The sequence below is a fragment of the Phyllopteryx taeniolatus genome, chromosome 3 (assembly GCF_024500385.1).
Source record: "Phyllopteryx taeniolatus isolate TA_2022b chromosome 3, UOR_Ptae_1.2, whole genome shotgun sequence".
Lineage (NCBI taxonomy): Eukaryota > Metazoa > Chordata > Actinopteri > Syngnathiformes > Syngnathidae > Phyllopteryx > Phyllopteryx taeniolatus.
Genome location: NC_084504.1, coordinates 19274324 through 19301810, shown reverse-complemented (window position 1 = coordinate 19301810; position 27487 = coordinate 19274324). Strand labels below are relative to the sequence as shown.

The following is a 27487-nucleotide window of genomic DNA, read 5'->3' as shown; positions in this document are numbered from 1 at the left end:
AGTATTGGTAACCATGGTTACAGGAGGCGGCAGGCAAGCCGCTGTTGTAGTTGACTGGTGGAAGGAGAGAAGCTGAGGAGAAGACCAAAAAAAAGTAAAGGTGTGCTAGTAAAGCAAGGGTGTACAACCGTTAAGTCAAGACTTAAAAGGTTAAGTCATGCCAGATGGCCATACTAAATAGTTTTGAGACTTGCATGGTTCCGCACCGCTGCTCCAAAGTGTGGCTGAAGAGTGTGTGTGCCAAAAGCAAACAGACAAAGCAAGCCATGAGAAGAATACAAATAAAAACGTGACTTTAATTCAATTTCAGCGTGCTACTGTATCAAAATAAATAGATGGCATGAGCTCAAAAGGATAAAAATAAACATAGAAAAAGCAGGATGAAAATAAAAGGAGACCAGTGTAACTCAAATGGTGACCCGATGCCCATACAATGCTTTTTGATGAAGACAAACACTCGCAGTAGTACGAGACCTCTTCGCCTCTCTAGTGCTTGGTACAAAAGTAAAGTGCTGGTGGTGGTTTGCCGTCGAGTGAAGAAGCACTTGTAGACATAGACGAGACCACGTGGGCAGTGTGTGTCAAAACCTTGGAGGAATGTTCTTTAATGGCGGCGCTCGGTGGTTTACATTGCATGACGTGTGTGTGTGTGTGTTCATGTGAACCTTTTTGTCTGCGCGTGGCCCGCTGGAGAGCCAACACAACTACGCTCTACACATCAGAGGTGGTCTGTTGTCATGACAAAACACACAACATTAGCTCAAACTGGACAACACGCCACTTTGCAGGAGAAAAATTCAACCAAAATAATTATAACAAAAAAAGTCTGCACCAAAGATCAGTAATCTCCCTCATTAGACACCCCTGATAAACAAAAGGGGCGCTTGGATAAATAAAAGTTAAAATTACCACCGTTCATGTCTTTCCTTTGCTATACACACGCACACAATCTGCGGGCATTTTAAAAGGCAGTTGGACAAGAAGTACCACGATGTTTTCAAGGCCAAACATTTCCCTAGATCCTGTTAACAAGGCTAAGCAGCAAGTTCTTTGTAAGTACTTCCCGGTGGGACAGAAGTGCCACCGTGATACCATGAAACCGGAAGCGATTGTGTCAAAAAGCCTCCGTGACCCTTCTTCCTTCAGTGCTGCGGCTGAGCTCGCCGTGAATACGTAGTGTAAACCAGCCACGCGCCTGAACGTGTCGCACGTAGCAAAGAAGCCGATCCAGGCGGCATTTTTCTTGTTCTGCAAGCGACTTGTTCCCGTGACCCGACCCTAGCAAAACCGTGCACGCCGGCGAGCATCAAATGTGGCAAACAAAGCAAGATGGCGCTAGATGATTAGGGGAGGGTGAGCGAGGGGAGGTCCAGTCAACCCCGCCTGCTATTTTGCGCTTTTCTTGGCCGCCGCGCTCCTCTTGGCCTGCCACAGGTGGTTGTGGATAGTCAGAGCGTCCACGCTGACCGACACGGTCTTGGCGGGGATGACGGTGAACTGCTTGCGGTCCGAGCTGTACTTGTACAGCTTGTCGATCATCTTCTTGCTGATATTCTTGGGCCCCGTGCCCGTCAGCTTGTGGATCTCCTCCGTGTCCGGGAAGTAAGAGTAGAGCGCCCGGAACTGACAGCCGCCGTCGCGGAACAGGATCATCATGTGATTGGACTCGCACCTCTCCAGCTCCTGCGGAGAGAGAGCTCGGTAACAAAGACGGACGGAAGCAATAAGGTGTCAAGTAGGGCTAAAACGATTAATCGAAAAACTACATTAATTCGATGACAGAATAAGTCAAAGCAAAATGTACGTAAAAGAGACACGTCATAAACACATTCGTACGCGGGTAGCTATGGTCACAACTACCGTCCAGGCACTCATCAGTACGTAAATTATATAGTTAAGAATGTTTTAAATGTAAGACAAAAAAAAAAGTCCATCCTCTCTCTCTCTTTTTAATACTGTACATTTTTTTAAATGTATTTATTAGACCTGCAACAGTAGCGGGCTTAAACTGGTAGACGTACACTTATTTATTCTCGCAATACCTAGAAAACACCACTTTGTAAACACCTCCTTTGTTTGTAAGGCTTCACAAGTGTGAGTAATTCATTTAGTTTGATTTTGCAGTTAACTTTACCCTTTACATGTACGGCAGCTGTGATACTAGATTATATAGTTAATAAAGGTCTCATGCTGGTGACGGAATGAAGCTGGTTTAAAGTGAATTCACTTGATATGAGATGGAAGTGAACTGACCTCAAGGATCTGATTCTTCTGCGGCTCGTTGACTTTTCCGGCCAGACAGCAGTGTGAGATGGCGTTGTGGATGATTGGCTTGTTTGATTTGGCACTTGGCTCCTTGAAAAGTTTCGGGCCTGAAGGAAGACATTTGAGAAGGAATTTCAATGCTATTATTACACAACATATGAGAAAGATAGTTGGCAAGAGGCTGAATAGAATCAACTAACCAGTGTACTCAGCCAGGGACGCGATGGACGACGCGGTGGAGCCGTTGTCCCAGTCCCTTTCTGCGGCCCGAGTGTGGCTACGACTTCCGGGGAACGACTCCACCGAGTCGCAGCTGAAACGCACGACATGACTGACTGCAGCTGGGCGACGCGAACAAATGTGACAAATGTAAATAAGGTGTGAGCGTCTTACCGGTTGGAGCCTGCGCCCCCGGAGTTGACGCTGTCAGCCTCGTTGGTGGCAGCGGAGGCCAGCGACAGACTGGATCCTGACTGAGCCGTGCTCAGGTTGTCGGCTAATGAGAGAGAAAACTGAAAACTTAGCTTCTGGGGTGATTGGATAGGTTTCAGTAATTTTTACACGACTTATGGTCTCTAACTAGGAGTTGAACAAGAAAATGCACTACCATTATTTGATCCATGATCCAAATAAATTTCCAAGTACATCTACTTCTACCTGTATGCCTTTCTGTGACTCTTCCAGTCTCTGTATCTCTGCTACAACTTGCTGATGGGACTATTAAATTCCATGGCAAAAATGGCAATAGGCGAGGGAATGTTGATCAATTGTTTTGGTGTCATCAATGAAATATCCAGTTAGGTAGGTTTAGATGGCAAGATTTAGTATAGGTCAGGGAAGGGCAAAATGTTTGGCTCAGGGGCCACATTGGCTTTTCAAATTTGTCAGGTGGGTTAAGCCAGGACCAGATGCTTTCATATTTATTTAAAAAAAAAAAAAAAAGGCATTGTAGTGTTAATACTTACATTTACTTTTAATGGGAACAGTGTTGTTGATCACCTTGTTTTTGCCAGTGCATCAAAATATGGTGTTAGTTTTGTTGTGGCAATTCTCAAGAACAAATCTGAGGTGTTCATCACTCAGCTGGGATCTGTAGGATGCTTTGTTGGTGTTCATCACACTACAAGTTTGTTCACACACATAGATAGAGCCAAATAACATCAGCATCCTCTGTGCCATCTTCCAGATTTGGAGAAAATTGTCCCCGCTTAATGAAGCATAAAACTCATCCAGTTTAAGAGAGTTGAACTTCTCTTTTAACACAGTATCACATTGGAAGTCAATCAGGTCTAACTGCAGCTCCTGTGGTGCTGTTTCAGGGTCTTGTGTCAGGGACATGACACCAGCTGAAGTGACTTGCAATTTTTTACAAAATCAGAGAATCGATGGCAGAATTCTCCGTGCAGGTCGTCCAGTGATTTCTTGTATTTTTTCACATCTCAAGGGGGCTCTTTCAGAATAACCAGTGTGTATTTGCTTTGAGAGTAAAGCTAGCTTGGTTTTGAAGACTCTGATCTTTGTATACAGTTCATGCACAAACTGGTCTTCTCCTTGTAGCTTCACAAACAGCTCATTCATGTGTGTCACCATGTCCACAGAAAAAGCTAAATCACAAAGCCAATCTGTGTCACTCACCTCAGGAAAATCATCAGCTTTCTCAAGTTGCGCCAAAAATGAGACTTGACACTTTATCCAAACTTAACCAGCGGACATTTGGGTGGTAAAGCAAGTTCTGGTGATCAGAATCAGTTTCTTCGAGAAACTTAATAAACTGACGATGCCAAAGTTTTACAACTGGCTTTACTACATGGTCAAGCTACAGTACAAATTTACACAACGCTTCCTGGTGGATTATGCAGGGTAGAAAAATTACCTCCTGCTGAAGGTTGCCCTCTTTCACTCTTTCTTGGATTCTTTTTAGCAGGCCGATGTTTTTTCCAGTCAGATTTGGCGATCCATCTGTGGTAATATTGGCGAGTGTACTCCAAGATAGTTGGTGCCTCTTGATGACCCCCTGACACGCTATCATACAAATCCATGGCCTCTGTTATCTCAAAATTGTCATTAATAATAATAATAATAACAACTAATAATTAATCAGTCATAATAAAAATTAAAAGCTGAGCGGTATCCTTTATGTCATTACTTTTGTCCAGTGCCAAGGAATACAATATAAATGACTACTTTTTTGTTTAGCTTGTAAACTAAGTCTTCATCAATTAACTCAACACGGCCAGTCACTGTCCTGCGTGTTAAGCTAATGTTTTCAAATTTGTTCTTGCTCTCAGGACACAAGATACTCGCGGTCTCTACCATGCATTCTTCCAGAAACTCCCCTTGGGAAAGAGGCTTGCTGCTCTTCGCTAGTTTGAATGCCAGCAAAAAACTAACCTTTCTGCCTGAATCTTGGATTGTAGCTTGTGTTTTGCTGAGCCTGTAAGATGGATTTGAACCACTGAGCCATAGCCGTCCATTCCTGTGTTGATTGGTTATTAGCATAATTAACATGCTTGGTAGAAAAGTCACGGCTGATGATGTATTCCTTTAAAAGCACAATGGTTTCTTAGCACATAAGACATAAAGCCTTTGAAAACATGAGTTTGAAAAAGTGAAAAAGTATTTAGTAGTATTCTAGTATTAAACTACTATACTATATTAGTATTCTCTATTAAACACTTGGCATTCACTGTTGACTTCTTTTATTTGACACATTCATGTTTGATGATGGGTTCAGAGCACTAGCAGCGTAAAAACTGAGCAGCCAAAGTCAAGTCAATGTATCACTGTGCCTACTCCGCCACCTGGTGGAACCACTGGGCATTACAAGACAAGGTCAAATGAATGTAGTCATGATTTTGATGATTTGGGCGATTCTGTACCTATATTTAGCAAGGCGGATTGAAATGAATAACGGGCCAGCTGTGGCCCACGGGGCATAGTTTTCCCACCCCTCGTATATGTTGTGGAAGGTTGTGCGCATCTTCATCCACATGCGCAATATGGTGTAGCGTCAATGTCTACACGTGATGGTTGGTAAGACACCAAGAAGAAGGAAAAGATGACCAAAACCCTTCATTGGAATGTACTGAGGTGAAACATGAGTCAGCCTTACGTGTTGAAGAAGAGCACTTTGAAACGTTGTCGGTGGACGACTCCTCCCTGAGGATGGTCTTGGGTCTGTGTTTCTGCTTGGGTTTGGGAGTCTTGGGCTTCACGAGACCCTGCTCCTCAAAGATCTCCTGCTGCTTCCTCCGCAGGTATTCCTGCTTTATCAGCTCCCGCCGCGTCTTCTCATCCTCCTTGCGCAGACGATCCTCTTCAGCCTTCCGCCTGGTGTTGATCAAGCACATATCGGCCGGTGTTTCAAGGGCCGACGCAAATATTCTGAATTCTGAGGAATTTTACCTGGCCTCGTCCCGCTTGTGCTCGGATTCTGCTTCAAGCTGCTGCTTGCGGAGACGAGCCTCCTCCGCTTTCTTCTGCTGCTTCAGCAAGAAGGCCGCTCTCTTCTTGGCAAGCTCGTCCTCTGCTTTCTGCTCGTCCTGTAACAGAATACGCGACAGGATTAACACATCAATGTGGGTGAACTACAGCTAATCAAAAATCAATGAGAACTACACATTTTGAAATTCTCTTTTCCCGATTTTATCAACACATTTTCTATTTTTATAAATGTTCTTTTCCACACTCAGGCCATTACCCCTAACCATTCCTATTACATATAGGCCTAACAGAAGCAACATTTTATTGATGATACTGTGACTGTATGTACCATAAAAGATGTTGAACAAAACAATCAGGTTCCAATAAGGTTAGCTCTTATGAGGTTGTCTTTGCGTCATAACGTTTTCAAACGGTATTTCTGGTCAATGTTGATATCGCTAGTACTGCCTTAAAACATGTAAATTAAAATATATGCAGCGGTTGACATTGAATCATCTCCCAGGCTACACTGGTGTGATATAAATACATGTTTTCATAAATATCCCTGTTTTTGTAGATCAATACCTTGAAGAAGAAGCCCATGACTGACTTCTGCTCTGCATCTCCTTCATCTGCGGTTCTGTCAGAAGCCTCCTCCTCCTCGGGGTCCTTCAGCGCTGACATATCGACCTCGATCAGGTGAACTTTGCTGCGCTGCGCTTCCTCCGATGGCATGTTCTCTTTGCCCGAATCTGAGGAGTTGAGCTGTGAGTCTCGCAGGGTGCTGGACAGGCAGTCGTCAAAAGACACTTCAGGAGCAGACACCGCATTCAGGTCCACTCTGGTCGGTAGTCGCACGTTTGCATCGTCATGAAGCCTAAAGGTGGTGTTTTGAGCTAGGCTAGAGGCCGTTTTGTTTGTGGTTTCTCCTGCTGGAGGGTTTCTGAGGCCGTGTGGGTCGGGATGCTCGTTCCTGGGGGACCTGCCCCCAGCTGATTGCCTTGGATGCGTTTGTGTGTCTGTTCCACCCTGGGAGGGGGTCAGGGTCCTGGAGGCGTGCCGACTTTGCTCCTTGCTCGTCTTTAGGTCTGACGGTTTGGATCTGGCGCTTCGGCCTGAGCTCAGTTTGGGAGGTTTCCTCGTGGGGGCGGTGCCTGTGGAGTGGTGCTCCACGTAGTTAGAAGTGGCTTCGGCTTTAGACTCACTGTTTTTGTCAGTTGTGAGGGCCTGACGAGTAGCACCGGGAGGGGAGAGTACATTCTGCTTCATCATCATCTCTTGCTGAAGGGACAGTTGCATCATCTGCTGCTGGATGCTGCCAATGGCTTCATGCAGCAGCTCGATGGACCGGTTGCACTCATTGAGGTCCAACTCTTCTTCTTGGTAGAAGCTGCCATTGTTTCCCTTCTTGTCTGCTTCTAAGGCACCTGAGGGGGTGGGTCCCTTCAGCTCAATGTTGCCTCTCAGGGTATCAACACACATATCGTCTTTAGCCGATGATGTGACTTTTTCTCCATTGAGCTCGTCTTTGGAGGGGTCGGCTTTAAGTGGATTGGGCAACGTGGCACCCTTGCCGCCACCTTTCTTCACTATATGCAGGAAGGCAGCTTTACCCAGCTTCTGCCGCTGCCGGGCTGACAGCACTTCCATCTTCTTCTTCTGATGCTCGATGGCACGGCGCTTTTCCTCTAGCTGCATGCGCAGCTGTACAATTTCGGATGCAAGAACATTGGCACCGCCGCTCCCATCACCAGCACGATTGCAACCTCCCAAGGGTGATGAGGGACTCTGGTCTCTTTTGAGCCTCCAGGAGGAGGCCAGGGGCCCACTGCTCTCTGATCCATCTGGAGTGGTCCTTTGCGAGCTGGAAGCACTGGAGCGCAGGTCGTGGTTACTACCGAAGCGCTGCTGCTGGGCTTTACGCTCAGCAAACGAGGTCATACGCACACTTCCGCTGGCCATGCTGCTGGCTTGCGAGTAAGCGCTAAGGCAGGGGCTGGAGCGACCGCTGCAGCCGTTAATGTCTTTGTCCTCGTGCTCTTTGACATTCATGTCCTCCTGGAGTTTAGCTGATTCCTCTTCATCATCCTCAATAAAGCTTTTCCTAGGCCAAGCTAGCTCTTTTGTGGTAACAGCCTCATCCAAATCATCGTCCTCGTCATCAAGGTCTGCATCAAAGCTTGGGCAAGGCTTTGTCTCCTCGGAATCTGAATGCAGGTAGAACCCTCCACTGGGCTCTTTTGATGAGGGGTCTACACTGGTGGTGGCAACGGGTCTGAAACCTGCCTGAGCCTGAAGAGGCTTGTCTGATGAGTCAGGCTCCTCACCCGCACAGATAAATGTTTTGTTCAGGCTGATGGGGGCTTTCTTATGAACAGCAGGAGATGATCCATCTCCCCTGCGTAAGAAGCCACTTCCAGAGGACCGGAGCGCCTCTCCACTCTCCTCCTCCTTGTTCAGGCATACAGACTTCTCTTTAGCTGGTTTCAGCACAGCAGGCATCAGCGGTTCTAAGTAAAAGCCATCGGGTGCAGGTTTGGACTTTGACTCTGGTTCCACAGCGGCAGACGCTTGACTCCCATCATGTTTGCAGACGGCAGCAAGCTCTGTCTTGGCCACTGCCACCAGAGATTCTTCCTCGTAATCCAGGTTGACTTTTGCCAAGAGGCCATGACCATTGACTCTGCGCATCTGGGTTAGCGTGGGTTGGTGAACTGAAGTCTGGTGTTTCGGAGTTACGTTGATGACATTGGACGCCAGGCTGTCTTTACTTATTGAGCGGGCCAGGCTGACACTGTCGCCGGAAGCAACATCTGCGTCACTGTCTGCAGCTGAATGGCACATGAAGGGGCTCAGCGTGGACACAGGCCTAGAAAAAATTGTCAATTGTTAGAAGCATTTCGGAAAATCTTCTGACAGTTTAATACACCACTTATGAGTTTTTTTATTCCATTTACTGAGTACACTACTATATGTCAGCAGAAATGTGTAAATTCCAACTGAATTATTATTTTTCTTTACCTCTGTCTCTTGTCGGGCCAAGCGACAACAGAACCTCGGGCCTGTCTGTCCATCTGGGTCAAGGAGTTCGAGCGGTTCCTTAGACCTTGAAGGAATGATCGCAAATGTTACAAAGAGGATTATGGTGCTTAACAATGCTATATTATGATGCTCTTACCTGCACAATCATCTCCTTGAGGCTTCTGTTGCCTTTGGCGTAAAGGCAAGAGTGGGTGGGAAGGACTGAATGATGGACCGCCTCGACTAAAAATATATAAATTATTTTTCATTTTAGGTAGCAATATATTACAGTGCATTTTTCACAATGAAAATTAATTCCCAAGAAAGTATAGCCCAACAATTCCCTAAGCAAGCATTATCCACCTTGTTTCGACAAAAGAACAGCAGAAAACCTGAACAAAAAAGGGCACAGGAGCCTGAGGTCCTGAGCTAATTTCTTTACTTTCAATTGTCTAACATAATACAACTGAAAGTCATTTTTGTTTCAATTGTATTTTGTCTTTTACAAGACAACTGCAACAAAATGAACTAAACCAATCTGATTCTTGTTACGAAATATGGTCATGTCTAATACAAACAACACACAGTGACAGTCAGTCAGTTCAGCAAGTCAGTCAAGAAAACACCCAAAGATGCTATCCACTTAAAACTTAACCAGCTATGGATACCTCACCCCATTCACTTCACATAGTCAATGTTGCAGATTTATATAATATGGTATGATGAAGTTACCTGCTACAGATTTCTGGGCCGCTCTGGTTTTCCGACACACCAGGACTGGCCAGGAAGCTCCGCTTGGTGGCGTTGGAGATGGGCACTGATGGACGAGAACTCTTTGGCTGAGCAATGGCTCGAGCTACATGAATGCATATTGACATATTGGTGGACTTTATTTATTGGGTAAAGTTCAAGGTTAATGTTACTTTTTATTACTAAAACTTTCACTTGTATCATTTGGGTACAAAAACGTACCATCCTTCGACTCTTGTAGATCCCTGGGCAGGACAAATTCTGGCTTGACAGTCTCAAACCACCAGAAGAGTTCAGCAATGAAAACAATCACATTGTGCTGTGTAAAGAAGTAATGTTTACTGTTGGTGGCTATACTTTTTCAAGTTTAATATTTTTCTGTATTTATGTCAAACCAACAAGAGATTCTACCTTAAGCACAAGAGGTGAGTAGAGTATGTCTTCTGTTGTCAGATAGAAACTTTTATTTAGATACTCATTAGCAAACTCTCTGAGCAGCTGGATGTTGTACAGGCTATCGGCCATGGAGGGAACTTCCTTCAGGCAAATATCTGATCAGACAGGGAAAAAAGCAAATCAGATAAGGACTCAACTGATTGGTCTATTGGGAGCTTATGTCTAATGGAGAAAGGCAATTGTGTGGAATATACAAAACAAAATCTTGTTTTTAAACACACTCATTCCTAATGGGAACTGAGAATACTGATGTAGGTTTGTCTGAGTTTAGCTACTGTATGTGCTTTTGTGTTTGTGTTCATGTATACATGTAAGAAGGCCATACCCTCCAGCTTCATGAGGTCTGGGCAGTAGTAGTGGACAACCGCGAGCAAAGCAGCTCCATCACAGACATCTCTCATCAAATCTTCCAGCAGGGGAAAGAAAGGCAGATGGCGGCCAGACGCATGCTCCCGTCGATACCGTACCTGAACATAAAATGGACAAAATATAATCAGAGACAAATACTATCAAAATACTTTCAACAGAAATATGACTACAGCTGCAAAGTGCAAATCCTTTGCACTGGGATGCACATCTGAGCAATTCAAAGCACATTTGACTCAAGGATGTTCAATGTGAGTTTTGCTCGAAGATTTCCGTTTAAACATCCAACCAAGGTTCTCCCTTTCAGAGCTGTACCAAGGTTTTAGCTGTATTGATGTGGACTTCTAGGATGCAGTTAAATGAAAACGGCCCTGTGGCATCAGTTGAGGGAGAACCTTGAAGAGAGCATGTTGCTGATGGTGAGTGAGATGGAGTTGTTAAAGCAGTGAACAACAAAGAGCCTTAAGCCTTTGAGAGAGGGTGGCCAGTGATGGATGCAAGCAGCAGCATAGGGCATCGAGGGGTGGGGGGTGGAAAATAGGTGAGTGCACAGTTTCAAGACGAAAATCATTATTATATATATTATTATTAAGATAACAGTTGATATGCCATTAACTGCCATTAGGTATTAACTGCACTCACAAAGCCAATCGAAAAAAATAAATACAAACCACTCTAGCCTACTTGTTATTTTTGCAAAAATAAATACACTAAGTGGTGGGACAAAAAAAAAAAAAAAAAAAAAAACACAAACCACCCAATGAAACCTGCTCTAAAGGAAATAATCTTAAAATTCCCCTTACTATTTTTCTTTGTCTTCCATCTCTACCACAAACCATGAGGGAATGGGACTTAAAACCTATCCAAATCCATTAGGCCTATATTGTTTTGCTTCAAGACATAGCCTACTACGCTACACAACCTTAAATTAAATGAATAAATTAATGTTAAGATTAATCCAGGCCTGTGATTCTGAACAAGTAGCATGCCCATCTCGAGCAGAGATGTGTCAAAATAGATGACTGATGATCAAACAAAGTGTTTTGAGCAGAGGGGTGATTACAAAGCAGGGCAGTGTGTGTGTGTGTGTGTGTGTGTGTGTGCGCGTTCATGGGTGAGGGTGGGGTTTACTGCAAAGAAAGTATATGGGCCAGTTTCATCTGATTCTACTAAAGCAAATACTAAAGCACAACGAACAAAAAAGTGGAAATACTTCAAATTAGTGCTGCACCGGAATTTTGACAGCCGACTTGTTGCAGCCGAAATTAGCCCAAAGGTGTCATTTTGGTTTCGGACCAAAAGACTTTTGTCACTAAAATAAAACGACCGAAATAACATTTTGTTTTTTGCTGCTAACGCCCGCCTCTCGCCCGAAAATTGCTGGGATAGGGTCCAGCACGCCCGCGACGCTAGTAAGGATAAGCGGAACGGTAGAAGAACGAATGAATGAATGTTGGAATGAATTATGCTACCGGCTAGTCCAAACTGCAGCGTCCGTATTGTCGCCCAACCTTGCTGCGTTCCGCTGTTCGGTGGAATGTTTGTTGCGTGCTATGTATTTGCGCTGCCCCAGCTACCTAGAAGCTACAGCTAATGTTGCTAAATACGATGCCAAGCTACGGAGGCGAACGCGTGTATCACTTTCGTTGTCAACGCAGCATAAGTCACTAATCATCGCATCAAGTATGGTAATCACAAAGGACAGGAGGAGGATAAGACGGGAGACAGATGGCGGGGAAGCCAGTCACAAAGGTATTGTGACAGCATTACTCCAAAATCAGTGATTGTGTACTGCAGTACACTTATCATATAGGTCGAGCTCGAACCGCGTTATAGCGGCGATTAGCCAAGTTTGAAGAGCAAAAAATAGGCAAATTAGTACGCGTTTATAGAGGAAACTACTGAGATATATGATAACACTAGATAGCTACATAAACACAGGCACCGCAAACCAGAAATGAATTAATATGTCACGGGTGCTACGTCACTTGAGAGAAATGGCCTATAAATTTAAAAGTACATTAATATAATAAATATTAAGAGTATTAAACAACTTTTATTTGTCCCACAATTGGGAATTTGCATAATTGCAGCAGCAATCGTGGATACAGGAAATACAAAAAGAGCAGACAAGGTTCTATTACAAGGTTGATGCAATAAATACAGTAAAATAAATATTGAAGCCATAATTTATTAACAGTTACAATTATAGAGTAATGATTATGTTGTGAAAAGGAACAGTAAGGAGAATTATTTTTATTTTACTACATAACATGCTGCAATAACTGTCCCACTGTAATGTTCCTGACATAAATTTAAAAATATGGACATTCCAACTAATTGTTCTGGAAGTGAATTTCTACAGGTTGGCAAATCTGCAGTCATAAATGCTATTTTACTAATGATTTGCATAGTTTTATAATTAATAATTGGCAGGTTAGATTTATTTTTATATTTTAATTAATGTAAAGCGAAGCGCGTTTTTTTTGTATGAAAAGTTTGTTTTCAAATATCTTAATGTGTTTCCGCTTTCAGTTTTGGGCTCCCCAGTTTCGGTTTTAGTCAAGAATTTCCTTACGGTGCATCACTACTTCAAATGTCATAAAAAGTGTTCCAAAGTTGATTTTGTATAAAAAGCAAAATAAGGTTTCATCAGCTTTGTACCACTTGGCTAAGAGTAGCATAGAATGAGTTTGAACAAGCCTCGGTGAGGTGTGCGCACACATCAACACAAAACTATGCGTGCATGGGAGAGAGGGAGGGTTTGTGGTGGAGGGGGGCTGACTTCCAACTTACAGGGACAAGCTTCCAATACCATTTGGAGGGAGACTATCCAGTTTGCAAGGATAAGAGAGGGAAAGGAGGTATAGATGGGGAACAGGAGCAGATATATTTATAGGTCAACGGTAATAGCTGCATCCAATTTAAACGGAAAAACACAGAAAAGGGTCAGTGCAACACAAAAGCATAGTTAAGGAGATTCATGAATAGTAACTCCTCTTTAGGAGATGTCGTTTACCTTTTGGTGACTGGGCGATTCCAGAAGATGGTGCTTGACTTTGTGCTCCTTTTCGCTAATATCCCTCATCTTCGTGTTCACCTGCAGACATGATAATTAGCGATTAACATTTTTTTGCCCAGGCAGTATTGGTACACCAAATTATGTTTATCATACCTAAAAAAAACAAGAGCCCTGCTCTCAAGAAAGTAAAGCCATTTGTGGGTTTTTTTTCTAAATATATGAAATATGTTTGAAGGTAAGTTCTGAAAACATATGCAAAGTGGCCTGCTACTAGCAGCTAGTAGTTATTAGCCGCAAGTGGGCTCATGGACCGGCGTTCGGAACGCCCAATACTCCACAGCCAGGCTACATGCCATGTGTCGATCCACACAACAGAGACACCTAAGGGAAACAGAATTGTTTATTAGGTTCTCTAGCCCGCAGGTTAACGAGCTAGCGAGCTAAGGCGGTCCCTCGATCGTGGCGGGCGTCAAATACATCAGCGCCTCGTTCTGTGTGGGTCCCCACATACAGTAACAGAGACACGGGAAAGTTAACTGTTAATTAAACACAGCGGCACACATTATTCAGCCAGTAGCTGACTACAGACACTTGAGCACATAGTGTAAGAGTGAAAGTATTCACCTGACAGGTGAAGGGCCCATCTCCAGTGCATTCAGCTCGATGGCGGGCTTTATTTTTTTTATTTAACATACATGGTGATCATTTTTATCCATTAAAATTTGGCAGGCTTTTCAAAAACACTCAAATTTAAAAGATGTTTTTTTTATCCCTTTACATGCACTTTCATTTTTTCAGTAGCGTGAGGTGGTTGTTCATTGACCAAAGTTTTCCTATAAAAAAAAAAAAAACTTGGAGGTGGCAGCCTTTGCCTATTTTCAGACCGTCTTTTTGCTTAAACCAGAGATCATGAAAACTTATCTGACCGGTGTTGTACGAGCTGGGTGCCATTTTTAACTGCGATTGTGGCATTACGCCGACAGGTAGGGTTGGGCATCGTTTGAATTTGAGCGATTCCAGTCCTGATTCCGGTTCCAAACAATTCTCGATTCTGATTCTTTTCAGGGGGCTGGGTCAAAAAAAGTTTGCATGGTTTAAATTAAGGGTGTCCAAATTATGAACATCCATTTTCTTAGCAGCCTGCAGCGTAGACTAAAATGAAGATTTGACTCGGGGTTCTTTATAACCAGTATCAATATCAAACCTAGGAACTAAAAGGCAATGTGTGTGGAACTAACCCAATTGATTTAATATTTATTAATTCATGTTTCAGCTAAAAGTTAAATATATATAGCATTGTTAAAATGGTTATTTGGGACTCTTTTATCATGTCAAATGGTTTATATGTGCAGGTTTTAACCTGACTTCCAGTTTTAAGCTTGTAGCCTTTTATTTTGAAGGGTATGCACCAGAACTCAGCATTTTGGCACAAAAAGTAACTTAACACGGCACCGGTAAAAAAAAAAATTTAATTTTTTTTTTTTAATGGATGTAACCAAATGCTATAAGAGGTTGATTCCTTTCCTTACCCGCCGATGAGGCACAAGGTTAGTGTTTGTGATACTGTGAGACAACGTTTGTGAATTTTGTCAGAAAGTTGCTATGGTAAAGGTTTAGCTCAATGTTAAAGGTCAGATGACAAAGATGATATGGGGTCAGTTAAAATTCATATTTGCATTGTTTATATGTTATGTGATACATGCACGTAACTTCCAGCAAGTTTTCAACTATAGTTTAGCTAAAAATAAGCTTTTTATTACGCATATTGAGCCCTCCCCGAACATACCGAAGCTCAAAACACCGGGGTGTGGTTACTCTATCCACCGCAAGGGCTAACAGAAGTGATGTTGCAATTGACAAACAACACGCTACACTCTATGGCGAGCAACGTGTTGGAATATGAAGACAAGGAGGATTTCGACGTACAGAAGCACCCAACTGAACTTGGCATCGTCAAACCATGGTATGGGCAGGCATATGTTATGGGCAACGAACAGAGGTGCATTTTATTGATGGCATTTTTAATGCACAGACATACCGTGATCCTGAGGGCCATAGTTGTGCCATTCATTCACGACCATCACCTCATGTTGCAGCATGATAAACAATTCCTGGAAGCTGAAAATATCCCAGTTCTTGCATAGCAAGCATACACCTCCGGACACCCATTGAGCATGTTTGGGATGCTCTGGATCGCCGTATACAGTACGACAGCGTGTTCCAGTTCCTGACAATATCCAGCAACTTCGGACAGCCATTGAAGAGGAGTGGACTAACATTCCACAGGCCACAATCAACAACCTGATCAACTCTATGCGAAGGAGATGTGCTGCACTGCGTGAGGCAAATGGTGGTCACACCAGATATTGACTGGTTTTCTGATCCCCCAGACCCCCACAATAAAGCAAAACGGCACATTTCAGAGTGGCCTTTTATTGTGGCCAGACTAAGGCACACCTGTGCAATAATCTTGCTGTCTAATCAGCATCTTGATATGCCACACCCGTGAGGTCGGATGGATTATCGACAAAGGAGAAATGCTCACTAACACAGATTTAGACAGATTTGTGAACAACATTTGAGGTAAATGGCCTTTTGTGTATGTTGAAAAAATTGTAGATCTTTTGAGTCCAGCTCATGAAAAATGGGAGCAAAACCAAAAGTGTGTTTATATTTTTCAGTGTATATATTCAAATATTCATTTTCAGTGACATGGTATTGTATATTGTATTGTATATTGGAGTATTCCTATATATTGTGTGCCCCTCGCTCAAGTAGCGTTATAACACGCCGCACAGAAAGTCTTTGCCGTGTCTGTTGGCTTGTCATATATGTCAAAAGTACAGACAACAGTCCTGAAAAGTACTGCATGGTTCTTTTTTTCCTACTGCCCAGTGCATAATAATAACCAAAATAGAGTCGTAGGTATATACACAAGGAAACCCTCACCTCTTGTCTGCGCCACTTCACCGTGGCGGCTGCAAGATTTCGTTCTATTGCTGGCAGTTGCGGTCCCGATGGCCATAGGAAAAATAGTTGGCACTGCAGCTCGTTTCAGCCTCTGCCTCACTACACCTGTGTATCCAATGCTTTCTGCTCAATCTTTCTCAAAACACGCCGGTTCGAAGTGATCAGCACAGAGTTTGGAATGCTTGCTAGGCACCCCTAGCTGACCATGTTTCTTCCCCTCGATTTACTTTCCCTATCCACTGGTCACGTATTCCTTTATCACTTGGAAAGCCAAAAAAACCTCTTGCCACTGCCTGAACCATTTGTACAACCAAATGCCACACAATAAACCATCGTGACATCGTTAAATCATACGACAACAAATACACAAGGACGGGAACAACAGCATGGAACAACAGCACACAACGCCAAATGAACAGGCGGTTTGGCTCGTGTGACGTCACAGCGCCGGATAGAGCCAAAGACCGGAAGGCGCTAGATGCAAAAAGTAGAAAGCGCATTCTGCATCATATTTATCAATTTAACTGTTGTATATCTGCTATGTAATCACTTCGAAATGGCAGATGTGGTTTGTAAAGGGGTTCTAGATTTATCAAGAAAATGTTTAACATCTCTGTCCTCTGACCTTCAAGCTTTTTTTTTTCCTGTCATCGGCTCTTACGTTGGTTTGAAGACTAAAATAAATGCTAAAAACCATAAGTGCAAAAGTGCAACCAACCGTTTCCCTTGTTAGCTGTCTCAATGTCGGCGTAGACATTTTATTGTTTCACCCACCCAATTGACTGAAAGTTGACTGGGAGCGCGTCAGACGCTACACATCGTGAAAGCCTCCTTAGCACAATATAATCTTATTCCAAGTGTTGCATTGAGGCGACTGGTCATTAATTCTAACAAAGTTAAGACACTTTTGTTTGCCGCCGTTGGGCACAAGCACATCTTAGTGCGTGTTCTTCGTTGGTTTTTGCCACTTCTTCTTAGGGGTCAGCGGACTTGGCATCGAAACTAGGAACTGAAATTTTTAAATTTGAACGATTCTGGAAGAACTAGAACATTAGACCCGGTTCCGATCTGTTTTCGATTCTCGATGCCCAACCCTACCGACAAAACAGCGCCAGTCAGAAACAGTTGGAGTGTTAGGTTTAATTCATGGATATTGTTGGGGGTTTTTTTGGTCTGCATTTGACATGTGCTGTTTTTTGGCAGTCCTCTTGCACCGTTAAAAGTGAGACTGAAAGTAAGTTTCTGCTTCTTTCCCGACACAGCTACAAATAGCCCATGTAGTCTACTTTGATGTTACACTTTGTATTTGTATTACACCTGTATTTCCAACCATTTATCACTGTGTGTAAATGCCAACGGGCAAATTTAAGGAATTTATATAATTTGTGTAAAGTGCATATTTGCTTGCCCATGTGATGCCACATCAGTTTGTGCCAGCGTGTTATTTAGGCTAGTATGCTAGCTAATACTATTTCTGAGCCTCATGCGCAGTTGTTTTTTTCTCGAATAAACTACAGAATACAGTTTCTTATGTAACATGGGCTCATGATTGTGTACATGCTAGATGCATGGCGTTAGTGCTGTATGATCATCTTCTTTTGAAGTGGTTTGCCGTCATCTTGTGGCATCTATAAGCAATGTCAAACCCCTTTTAGAAGATTTACAGATGTTTGCTATCCGCTGGGGATAGGGAGTTCGTTTCACGGCACACCCTGTTTTCGGCTTTTGAGAGCTAAGCACGAAATTTTCAAGGCAATGAGGGAACAAGAACAGTACTTCGTGAAGGTGCAGCCAAAAAGGTTTCACACCACACAAGCTATGAACCCGTTGTTTACTTAAGAAAGTGCTTGGCCTGTGGTTATTTTCATGGTTTGAATGTTAATTTGGTTATTTAATTGTAGTATTGTTAAGGGACTATCTTGGGAAAAAATTAACAGAGCTCCTGTATTTTTATTTTGTGTTTTATTATAATGTCACTTGAGAAAAAAGAAAACAGAACAATTAAACATGTACTGTTAACGTTCTTTCTTGTGCTTTACAGATTTGTTTCTACCTTGTTGATCCAGAAAACCATGGCGTCCTCCAAGTCAAAGGGAAGCTCCTTGGAAGGATTAAAGGTAGAGAAGCGCTCCACAGAGGCTACTACTTTCTCAATGCTGATCATCTCCACTGTGTAGGCCATCATAAGGGCATCAATCATGGGTATGTGGGCACTCTGGAAGAGGAAAAGATGATCGGATGATACATCAGTGGTACTGGACACGTGCATTGTGTTATGTTGTGGGCAGGATGACAAAATAAGCGACACACACACACACGGAAGCAAAGCAAATGGCTTATAAATGTCTGCTGTTGCACTAACATGGCACTGACTGAGGGACTGTCTGCAGGAGAACCTCAGTGTCTTTCAGGTTTCTATCAACCTGCTTTGTCAAGTCAGCAAAGTGGGAGGGGCTTTTAAGCAGACATGGGACAAGTGCTGTCCTGCACAGGATTTTCCCTCCCCTCACTGGGCTTTGTGTCTGGCTGTATGTGGATTATTACATCATGCCACAAGCAGGAAAAGCAGACCCATGATCCCCAACTGGCTAGCGAGGAGGCCTGCTCTACAGCAGCACAGCTAGTCTCCATGGTAACAAACAGGAAGGAAGACCGATGAAAACAACTGAGCTGGTGGTCAATGTTCATTCTGTTCTGTGTTGAATTCCACTGGGTGAGGACACTAGTTTGGAGACATTAGTTGACTTTAAAGTTCAGCTAAGATAATTTTCAAAAATAGTCTAAAAAAAAATCCTTTCATTATTCCGGCATTTAGCAAATAGAAATAATTTGGGTAATCCTGATTTATCGAAAACAGTTAAAGTTTAGTTTGATTTCATGTCAAACAGCGAGAAAAAGAATAGTGCACGTGTCTTTTAATATAACGCATGTAAAGATCTGGTTTCAACTGTATTGCTGATAAAGTACTGAGCATCCAGATAATTTTCTAGGCCGCAGTAAGTTTCTTTTCCCATACTGTTTATGATTACACCTTTCTCCTTTGCCATCACTGATATATTCTGTGGTGGCATCACAAAAAAATAAAAAAGCCACACCCAAACAAAACTGAATTTAACCCTTGAGATACTCACGAAGCTGAAGTGTCTGGAGATTTCATAACAGCTGTTTGCCTTTTGATGTAGAATTTGGGGGCGTTGACTGCATCTCAACATCACTTTATTTATATGCTTTCGTGCATCATGAAAAGTACGACAATCTTGAATGGCAGTCCTAACTCATAAGAGTGAAAATCCACTTCTTGATTTAATTGTCCAATAATAAAGGGTGGAGTCGACGTTTTTGGCAGTAGAGACTGACACGACTGTGTCATCAATGCAGATAGACAGCTATCTTCAGCTGCTTCTTATAAAGGTTAAATGTATTTTCATGGCACACACACACACACACACACACATATTCACACACTCTTGCCTTCTGACAAGCTCTTTCCCGACTCACCATTTTAATGGGCATACCAGCCAGGTCCTCCTCTGTGACAGCTGTGTTGTCGCTCTCCACTACATAAATGCCCTTCCTGTCCAGAGACTGAATGACAGAGTGGTGTGATTGGAGGGATGCGGCCTGCTCAGTCTTGAGGATGAGGGCGCAGACTCGGCAGTAAAGCTCAGAGGACAGCAGCAGCCGGATGACTGGTGGTTTGATGTGTTCCTGGTCATACTGGTCTGTGTAGAAGGGGTCCCTTAAGTCCTCAGGTATATGGTCTGAAATTAACAATGTTAGATCAGATATGTTAGATAGCATCCATCCATTTTCTGTACCGCTTATCCTCACTAGGGTCGCGGGCGTGCTGGATCCTATCCCAGCTATCCTCGGGGGAGAGGTGGGGTACACCCTGAACTGGTCGCCAGCCAATCGCAGAGCACATCGAAACAAACAACCATTTGCACTCACATCCACACCTAGGGGCAATTCAGAGTTTTCAATTTACCTACCACGCATGTTTTTGGGATGAGGGAGGAAACCAGAGTACCCGGAGAAAACCCACACAGGCACGGGGAGAACATGCAAACTCCATACAGGCGGGGCCGGGATTTGAACACCGGTCCTCAGAACTGTGAGGCAGATGTGCTAACCAGTCGGCGTTAGATAACATAATAAACATTAAAGCAGTTACCAGTGCAAGTGGAAAAATACTTCTCCACTAAGCCAACCTTAACTCGACTAACTTGTGTCAACCAGCTACAGGAATGCAGCAAGCTATGGACTTTCTGTGTAATATTTGTTCACATCCCACTTTAGTTTACTCCCAGCAAACACTTCCAAGTGCAAGCTACAACACAAGTGACGTGGTTTGAGATTTGCTAGAGATCTGAGGAACTGGAGTTACTCAAACTAAAAAGAAAATAATAATAAATAAATAAAAACCCACAATGACCTTAACAAGAGATTCTGTTTCTGTGGATGTGAAGTCACCCAAAATCCCAACATCACAACCATATAAGGAAGTGGAACAAAGCACACTGGACTTAGGTATGCCAAAACCAAATGCGTAAACTCAATAGGGAACCTCAAAATAAGTCTGAAAAACTCTCACAAAATTGTGTTTTCCAACAGAAAAGTGGGGAGAGAAATAACTTTGTTCCACTAAATCTGCTTTTGCACGAAGCGTGAGTGCCCCTCGAGCAACATTAGTGGAGTGTGTGCGACGTGTTCTGTTCGGATGGGATAAAGGAAGCCAGCCGTCAGCAGTCTCAAATTCACAAAAACAGACAGGTAGCTTCTTCCTGTAGGTCCCCAAAAGCAATTTGGTTCAGTGAGGATGATACAGAAGGGTGTAAAAAAGTGAAGATTGAATGCAGAATTACCATGAGACCTATGATCTCTTAAAATAAATAAATAAATAAATAAATAAAAACAACATTCAGCCCAAATTCTACTTCGGAATAAAAACAACTGAATCTGTTTGGATTAAATGATCGACAAATGCATACTGCTGAAGTTGAGCATCACACTTCTTTGCTAATGCGCCGCGAGAATCAATAAAGCGCTTTTGCTTGGAAGCACTGAACCTTCCTCCTCACAAGCTATCAATGCATCAAGTATGCAGTGAAATGGAGATTTAATGCAACTGTCATTTCAGCATGTCTATGCAACCAGGGCTACGACTGGAATACATGATTTCATAAAAATATTGATTAATCTGGACAATAGTTTCCCAGTGATCACACAAGAGGTGGGCTTGATTGAACTGATGTTGAAATAAATCAAATGTCAACGAGAACAAAAGCTTCACATTTGACTTAATTCCACAGATGACAACATTGTGTGGCAGCTGCACCCACCCCTTTCTGATCCCATTAGGTAGGTGCTGAGCTGAAAGTGTAGCACTAACTGGGTTGGGGTGGGGCACAAGATGAGCGACATGAGAGTTAGCCAACCGTATTAAGAAGCACAAGCAGGGTACAAGTAACAAAGCTTTAACCATGACAGGTGCACACTGTCCCTGACACCATGTCTGGCTGTATGCCACTCAGGCTTGGGAGCAGCTGTGGGAGCCTGAGGGCCAGTCATACAGCATGCGGTATGAGTACACATACACTCAAATAGTAGTGGCACATTGTTTGTTCTTGTACGCCACACGACCTCCACCATCACAGGCCACTAAAATCTACAAAAGAGAGCATTTTTGCTGAATGTGATGCTGCTCAGCTATCTAAAGAAAACAACCACATATAATGTAAATAATAACAAACACCATATGAACCACCAGGTGAAAAGTAAATGAGCCTTGTATCGTAAGTTCCCCAAGGAGACCAAAAACGGCAGGTACACTTGAGACCAACTTCCCACTGGAGCACTAAAGCTTCAAGGGGTACTACACTGGATCTGAGCAGAATCCCTGTCTGCATCATTAGCCATGGCTTACGATAAAAAGATAAGCTAATTGATGGATAGATGGATACTTTACTCATCTCATGAGGAAATAAATCACTTATAGTTTGCTGTCTATGGCCCGAATTAGTTTGTCAACGTGGTATAATGCCTCAGAACGAACCACCCAAGTTTGCGCTCATCTCCTATTTTCTTGCAAGAATGTAAACAGGAAGGTTTAGCATATAGCAATGAGTCAAATAGTCCTAAAAAGTGGCTTTTTTTTTATAACTTCAACAATCACAAGGGGTTTTTGAATAGGGCTAGACCAATGTAACTTTTTTCTTTTTTAGACCAAGTATGCCTACAAGAAGGGACTTTTTTTTTTTTTTTTTAAACCTAATGTTAAAAAAAAGAATTCATGAAGAAAGTTTCACTCAAATAACACTTGTTAGAGTAACAACCTCTGACACTTTAATATCCAACTGCATGTTTTCTAAGTCTTGACACAAATGTCACTTAAATGTAACCTTTAACACAAAGTATTTCAGTTATGTCACTATGTAAAAGGAGAACATACAGGGAATAACAGATGAAGAACACAGAGGCAAGTGGATGTTAAAAAATAAATAAATAAATAAAAAGTAGAAATAATATGGATGTCATGTTTCTGCTGTGCATTACCTACAAAATGATTAAAAAGAAATATAAGACTGGTTCTTGAGAATACCACAAGTTATAAATGAAACTGTGACAGAACAACAGAAGTGATACTTTATTAACTTCTTACTTCCTCTCATAACTCAACGTGCCACGCAGCAAGAGATGGGAGTCGCAGTTGGCTCCGCTAGAGCCGAGCAGCGGCGAGGACAACAAGCTTCGAAACTCTGCGCTTGCTGGACAGCTCAAGGAACGACCACCTGAGCAGAACCTAATTTGCAGTCACCTAAAAGTTTTATCACCCATGTTTACCTGAAACTATTTCCACATGGCTGACATGGCTCCTAACCGAAAGGTATAAGTCAGGCTGGTAAAGTTGTATGTGTGTGTAGTATCTGTGTATTTTTACGAGTACCGTACTAATGAACAGACTCGGCACTATCTGCCTCCCTCATCCTTGGTTTATGATGGCTCCAAAATACATAATTTCAAGATAATGAACTTCACACAATGAACTACTTGTGTTGGTGGTCACCGGTGCTCGGGACAGGAGAGGACGTTCGTTTAAGGCTTGCTTGAGGTATGTTCACGTACTTTTAATACGATACGGCTGACAAACAGGTAATAAAATGTTATGTAGCCTAGCAAGCTAGCGGTAGCACAAACGGTTGGATGTAAACATGGCGCCGTTCTGTCGAATCATGCTCTGAAGTTTCGGTGTGGGTGAAGTAATTTAATTAAAAATAAAGCAATTTAATTACAGTAAATTAACACTGGTGAGGCCAGCCATGATGTATGGATTAGAGACAGTGGCACTGAAGAGAAAACAGGAAGCAGAGCTGGAGGTGGCGGAAATGAAGATGTTGAGGTTCGCTCTCGGAGTGACCAGGTTGGATAAAATTAGAAATGAGCTCATCAGAGGGACAGCCAAGGTTCGATGTTTTGGAGACAAAGTTAGAGAGAGCAGACTTCAATGGTTTGGACACGTCCAGAGGAGAGAGAGTGAGTATATTGGTAGAAGGATGATGACGATGGAGCTGCCAGGCAAGAGAGCTAGAGGAAGACCAAAGAGAAGGTTGATGGATGTCGTGAGGGAAGACATAATTACAGTAAATTAGCACCCATTATTTCTGTCATGGAATGACTGACTGATTAGAATACATGATCTGACTAGAGCAGTGATTTCCAACTTTTATGGAGCCAAGGAACATATTTTACAATTGAAAAATCTCACCGCACACCAACAAACAAAAATGTCACAAAAAGTGGATACAGTAATTACTGTATTTACTTCCTGCCATCTAATAGAAGACCATTCATTTGTTCTGTCTGTCACTATGCCTCACTGGCATGAATAGAGGAACAAAGATACATTATTTGTTGGAAATATATAACTTTTTGAGCAATTAAGCACACAAGTATATCCAGTAAATGAACAGGTCATTTAAATAGACACATTCCTCCATCTTGTCATCGGATCGGTCAGACCAGGTGTCTGTGATAAGAAAAACACCAAGTAGGACAAGAGGGGACGTATTACTGGAGTGGAACAATGGTTAGACAGTATGATGTTAATCCTGCAGCTACGCTGGCTGCTGTTGATTGAAAAATCTGCCAAGCAGTAAAAAAATAAATTGGTTAATGGGTGAATGTGTTATGACAGCAACACCTCAGGAAAAGTGGGACAACCCATTCTCACAATAGGTTTATTTTCCATTATTATTGGAATGTAGGTGCAGGCTGCAAAGAATGGCACCTTGCCACTCTGTAAGAGAAAATTGTGTTACGGCAGTAACTGCACTGTAGTGATATTTGTGTCAGACAGAATGGTGGAGCAGATCATTTTGCACATAGATATTTTCAACTTAATTAACTCGTACATAAGGCCTACTGTTACTTAATCCTGAACCCGATCGAGGTGAAATTCCACAGGCCACCGAACAAGTATGTGAAGCCAGGCAGGGAATTTTTAAGAGGGAATTAGTGTTGGCTTGAGTCAACGAATACTTCTTTCCCTTGGACTCTTGCTGTCAATGTTTTACCACTGAAGCTTAACATATTCTGCTGACGGCAAGTGTCTTGAAAAGGGTGTTCCCATTGGTACAAGACCAACACACCAGCATTAAAAAAATTTATCACAATGAACTAAACTGCTATCATACCTCATTTCCTAAACTAATGCCGACGCTCCTCTACCAAATGTTGTGAAAGTCATCTCAGTCCTTTGTTCTATTAAACTACAGTTCTAAGCCTGTGAGGACAGACCGATGCTTCACTAATGAAACATGCAGCCAAGTGACAAAAAAATCCATGTGCCAATTACAGTATGCATGGAGGTAAATTTAATCACTCACCAATGCCGTAGGCTTTAGCAAATAGCCACTGCAAGTTGGCAGCTATTTTGGCTCTCGCAGAGTCATACATCTCCAAGGGTATGACATCCATACTGCCTTCCGTGGACCCGGTCAAGTCCACTTTCCTCCTCATACTGTCCCCCGCACACAAATCAACATCCATCCTTTGGGAAAGAAAATCAAGTATTATGATTATGTCAAACATACTTCAATATATGCAAAAGTTAAAGTGGTTTGTGAATGGCCATCCATTTTTATACTGCTTATCTTGGAGCTTATAAAAGCTGACTTTGGCCAAAAGGCAGACTACACTCTAGACTGGTAGCCAGTCAATCGCAGGGCACATATAGAGACAGACAACCATTCACTCATATTCACATCACCACTGAGTTAACTGGAAATGAACCCAAACTGACTGCCTGGAAGTCAGGAGACAACTACTAGACTGTCAGTGGCCACTTCAATTAATTAATAAATCGGTATTGTCATCTGGTGCTAGGTGAATGATTATTCTGTTCACCAGGTCGGGATAACGGTGCTACTAGCTTCCAGTTATCTTAAATACTGTAGAGCGGTGATTCTCAAAGTGTGATACATGTAGCACTAATCGGTACACGGGCTCGCGCTAGTGGTATGCGAAAGAATTTCTGATTAAGTATAGTTCAGTTGTATTTAACTTTTTTGTACAATACATTTTCATTTACTGTAGTCCCTCACCATATTTTGGTTTAACATTTTACTCTCTGTATTGCGGGTTTTTAAATCATACATATCTAGCTGTATATTGTGAATTTTTCACTGTATCACAGGATTTTGAAGTGATCATTTTACCACATGACCAATGTGGACAAAAATAATACCTGCACCTCTGATAGGCATTTTCTATTGGTATTATGCATAAAGCTTTAAAATATATAAACATATACTTACGCAAATATTCGGGTTGGAACGTTACCCTTTCGATCAACAACTGTAACCTTTAAGAACTGTTTGTTTTTAAACGTATTCAATACAATTTTCATGTAACTTTTATGTGCAATATATTGTAATTGAATAATTATTTTAGTACATTTGTTTTCATTTTCCTATATTTGAGTGTAGTGTTAATGTTCTAACTGTGCATGTAACAGTGGCTGACAATATCAAATCTACTTTTCATGTCTTCATTGGACAGCCAAGCATTCTTTTAGGTTGCACTTTGTGTAAAAGGTTTGAGGACCACTGTTGTAGTCCCTAAATTTATAAATCTACTTACAATGTAAGTGAGTACAGTACAAATCATTAGAAATGGCATGATGCAGTGCAGTTTTTCCTATTGAACAGGTACACCGGCCCAAAACTAATTTAGGATTATACCTTTGTCCCACAGTTGTCCTTAACCAAGTTCCATTACCTGTAGCGTGAATTCAACCCAACGTACTGTATGTGTTACCATTAACGGCCCACTGCTAGCTTAAAGAGCAGACTGGCATTGCTCCAGAACTAATTCAACTACACCTATAAGCATTTACATTTTAGGTGAATTCTGAAACGCGGGTGAGGATCGTTTACCGACGCGATACAGCAATTAGCTAACACCGTAGTAAGCTAAACAGGCATGCAAATGTACGGCCAGTTAACGAGAACGCTGTCTCGGTAGCGTATACCATACATCAAAATATAAGATCGCTTTACCTTAAAACGTGTATATCCAAGTCGCCCTTCGATCCAAGCGGAGTAAATAATCAACCGAGAACCCGCCTCGCTTCCCAGTGGGCCTCTGCGTAGAAAACACTCCGCCGCCTGCCGCACATCGTAGCCAGACCCCAGCTAATGGTGCTAGCAGGGGAGGAGAGTCAGAATGGTCTCCCAGCAACAACACCCCATTCGCGGCCTTATTGACAACGACTCCGTGGTTTAAAAACAAAATACGATTTAAAAAAAAAATGCAAACCAGGTAAAACACCACTAACAATGGGTTCTCGGTGTTGGAAATCTACCTATGTAAGTAACGCCGCATGCTAGACAATTTGTATTCACCTAACTTGAAGACTGGGGCAAAGCAAAGCACAAGCAGCACACTGGGCGTTCGCGCTCTGCTACCAAAAAAAAAACGTGTTATCATACTTGCTACTGCACATGCGTGATGACTTCAATGACTCGGGACACAGGCTCATCCGTCACAATTACATGAACATTCAGTTGCATGGGCTTGTGCTCGTGTTGTTTACCGGTTTTCATTTCGTCAGTTGAGACTTTGTTTTTTTTTGTGATAAAGAAAAGAAGAATTTTATTTATAGAGCCCTTTTAAAACAAGCTCAGCCGAAGTTGCTGTACATAAATACAAATA

General features: G+C 42.5%; 1 protein-coding gene across 1 annotated transcript; it reads right to left on the bottom strand.

The window, feature by feature from the left end:
* Positions 1-271: 271 nt before the first annotated feature.
* On the bottom strand, positions 272-27275 carry LOC133475047 (calmodulin-regulated spectrin-associated protein 1-B-like). Its single transcript, XM_061767358.1, has 18 exons — positions 26833-27275; positions 25159-25322; positions 19772-20034; positions 18327-18488; positions 13301-13381; positions 10241-10382; positions 9871-10010; positions 9682-9778; positions 9442-9565; positions 8867-8952; positions 8710-8794; positions 6274-8557; positions 5671-5807; positions 5378-5595; positions 2659-2761; positions 2466-2578; positions 2254-2372; positions 272-1683 (listed from the first exon to the last, which is right to left on the bottom strand). Exons 2-18 carry the CDS (start codon positions 25319-25321, stop codon positions 1387-1389), a joined length of 4614 nt encoding a protein of 1537 aa, XP_061623342.1. The 5' UTR covers position 25322; positions 26833-27275; the 3' UTR covers positions 272-1386.
* Positions 27276-27487: the final 212 nt, after the last annotated feature.

Coding starts and splice junctions, on each gene's coding strand:
- LOC133475047 (XM_061767358.1), bottom strand. CDS start 25,321: ATGGATGTTGATTTGTGTGCGGGGGACAGTATGAGGAGGAAAGTGGAC. Junction 13,382..18,326: donor TGGTTTTCTGGATCAACAAG/GTAGAAACAAAT, acceptor TCATGTCTGCAG/GTGAACACGAAGATGAGGGA. Junction 10,011..10,240: donor AGACCTCATGAAGCTGGAGG/GTATGGCCTTCT, acceptor CTGTCTGATCAG/ATATTTGCCTGAAGGAAGTT.